General features: G+C 32.8%; 1 protein-coding gene across 1 annotated transcript; it reads left to right on the plus strand.

The window, feature by feature from the left end:
- Nucleotides 1-1532: 1532 nt before the first annotated feature.
- On the plus strand, nucleotides 1533-2255 carry LOC133300236 (uncharacterized). The gene has a single exon (XM_061499759.1). It carries the CDS (start codon nucleotides 1533-1535, stop codon nucleotides 2253-2255), a length of 723 nt encoding a protein of 240 aa, XP_061355743.1.
- The last annotated feature ends 338 nt before the right edge of the window (nucleotides 2256-2593 follow it).

Below are 2593 nucleotides of genomic sequence, written 5' to 3' on the forward strand. Positions count from 1 at the left end.
GTTGGTTTAGTCACGTTTATAGTATTTGTTGGTTTAGTCACGTTTATAGTATTTGAACTACATGAAAACATGTCTTGCACGTGATATTTTATTGTTACAAATTTTTTTTCTTTCCTTTTTCCGTATATTAGTTATTGATTGAATATTTTTACTTATACTGTTCAAAATTGAACTGAATATTATTTAAATTTCAATTAAAGAGAACCATGATTTAACCCTTTTTCGTGGATTGTGATTTTCAAGAAAAAAAAAGTATTATTTTTTAGGTCTAATTTTTTTTAGTTGCTAAAATAATTTTGGGTAATCAAGAGGATTATGAGGTAAGGACCTGATACAAGCTTTATCAAGGACAATAGCAGTTATTACATGTTACCTATTAAGGGGGATTGTTGACGGCAACATCTCAAAACTATCAAGCAAAGACTTCAATCTTTACAAGTTAACTTCGATCTCATTAACAAATTACGTCTAAAATAATACAGTTTACGTTAACGGGCTTTGGCCTAATATTTACGCACACTAGTTTAATTTAAAAAGGAATAGAATTTTGTAACAATCAATTAGAGTTACTACCAATATTATTACCAATCAATTTCACCGATAGATCGATTATATTGATTCAACGGTTATATTTATTTTCATCTTTATATGATTAAATATGGAAAATCATAATCATACAAAGGTGGAAGTAAATATAAAGTATTAAATATGAGGAATCATAACCATACAAAGATGTAAATAAATATAACTGTTGGATCCACATAATCGATCAAACGGTGAAATTAATTGGTAGTAACATTGTTCGTAACTCTCCTAATTGGTTGTTACCATATCCTATGAAGACCTCCTAAACATTATGGAATACATATTTTGATGATGTCAAAGGGCTTACAAAAAGTCTCAAATTGAAGATGGAGTTTGAAGACACAAGTGATTAGGTATTTTTAGAAATTTTGTTACACGCTATATTATTTCATATATATAGTATCTCCCTAAGCTCCAATACATATCATTTCATATCATGCTAAGTTCTCAATAATTAATAATGATAAAACTAAATCATTAAAAATTAGTTTTAATAAATATATAGCTTTTTCAATTTGAAAGTTCAACATATGAATTTCCATTATATCACGTGGGTTCTGTTGAATAGATAAGTAATAAAAAGCTATATAAAAAGTAAACCATAATATAATAAAAACAAAGTAACTTTACCATAAAAATAAAATGCATGTACAAAAAAAAAATAGAACTTTTTTAGTCTGCCACTTATCTGGACGCTCTGCTAGGGCAAACTTGGTTTCACAGAAAACATGTCAACGACGGCTGATCATTCTCGCTCATCGGAGGAGGAAGATATTCTTCAAAGGAGCACCAAAAAAAGCAAGGGGGGAGATGGAGTTTTATGCAATGATCAGATTAGGGCTCCAAGAGATGAAGATTGGATGTCTAGAGATGCGTCATTCAAGGAAATTCTATTGCGTCATAATGGAGAATAGGAGGACGAGATTGACAGGGAGAATGAAGAAAAAATGAAGGAACAACCCGAAGAGCTTGACTCTGAAAATCTGAAGGACAAACCAGATGTTATGTGGGAGGGAGATCTGGACGGCAGGATGAATTTCAAATTGTCGGATGAATTTAAAAAAAGAACTTGGAAGACATGGAATAAAGCCATATTTGTGAAGTTATTTGGGAAGAAGGTATTTTTAATTTTTATGAAGAAACAATTGGAGAACACGTGGGCAAGAGAGGGTCAGATCTTTGTGACTGACTTAGAAAATGAGTACTTTCTAGTTCGATTTGAGAATAAAAAAGACATGGAGTTCGCTTTTACGGCAGGGTCATGGGTAATCTTTGACCACTGTCTAGCAATTAGATCTTGGGAACCAGATTTTCAACCATTTCAAGCTACGATCAATCGGGTCATGGCTTGGATTCGTCTTCCTGAATTTCCTATAGAGTATGTAAACACGGAGTTGGTTAAAAGTATTAGCAATTGGCTGGGGAAATTTGTAAAGATTGATGCGGCTACTACATTGCTTGCTAGAGGAAGGTTTGCGAGATTGTGTGTTGAGTTGGATCTTATGAAATCCCTTCAAGGGGAGTATAAAGTGGAAGGAAAAGTAAATATGGTGGAATATGAGGGATTACATCTCATTTGCTATGGATATGGAAAATATGGACATAGAATGGAGACATGCAACCTAGTTATTGATGAATTTTATCATTTGGAATACCAAAGGGGTTGCTAAGAGAGAGCTTGGTGGTGCTCTTAAGTATATGATTAAGAAGTACTCTGTTGATGTTGTTGTTCTGTTGGAACCTAGAACTAGTAGTGAAGTGTGCAGGAAATTGATGAAAAAATTGGGGTTTGATAATCTAGTAGTAGAAGAAGCTCAAGGGTTTGCTGGTGGGATATGGATTATTTGGCAATCAAAGAAAGTAGATGTGGTTTCAATTTCTCAATCTTCCCAATTCATCTATTGTATAATCAAATCTCTTACTGGTCAGTTTTTCGAATTTACTGTTGTTTATGCAAGTCCTACCCAAAATTTAAGAGGTAAGCTCTGGGTTGATTTGCATAATCTAA

Source organism: Gastrolobium bilobum, unplaced genomic scaffold, assembly GCF_033153095.1.
Source record: "Gastrolobium bilobum isolate Gb01-03AN ecotype WA unplaced genomic scaffold, APGP_CSIRO_Gbil_v1 utg42610, whole genome shotgun sequence".
NCBI lineage: Eukaryota > Viridiplantae > Streptophyta > Magnoliopsida > Fabales > Fabaceae > Gastrolobium > Gastrolobium bilobum.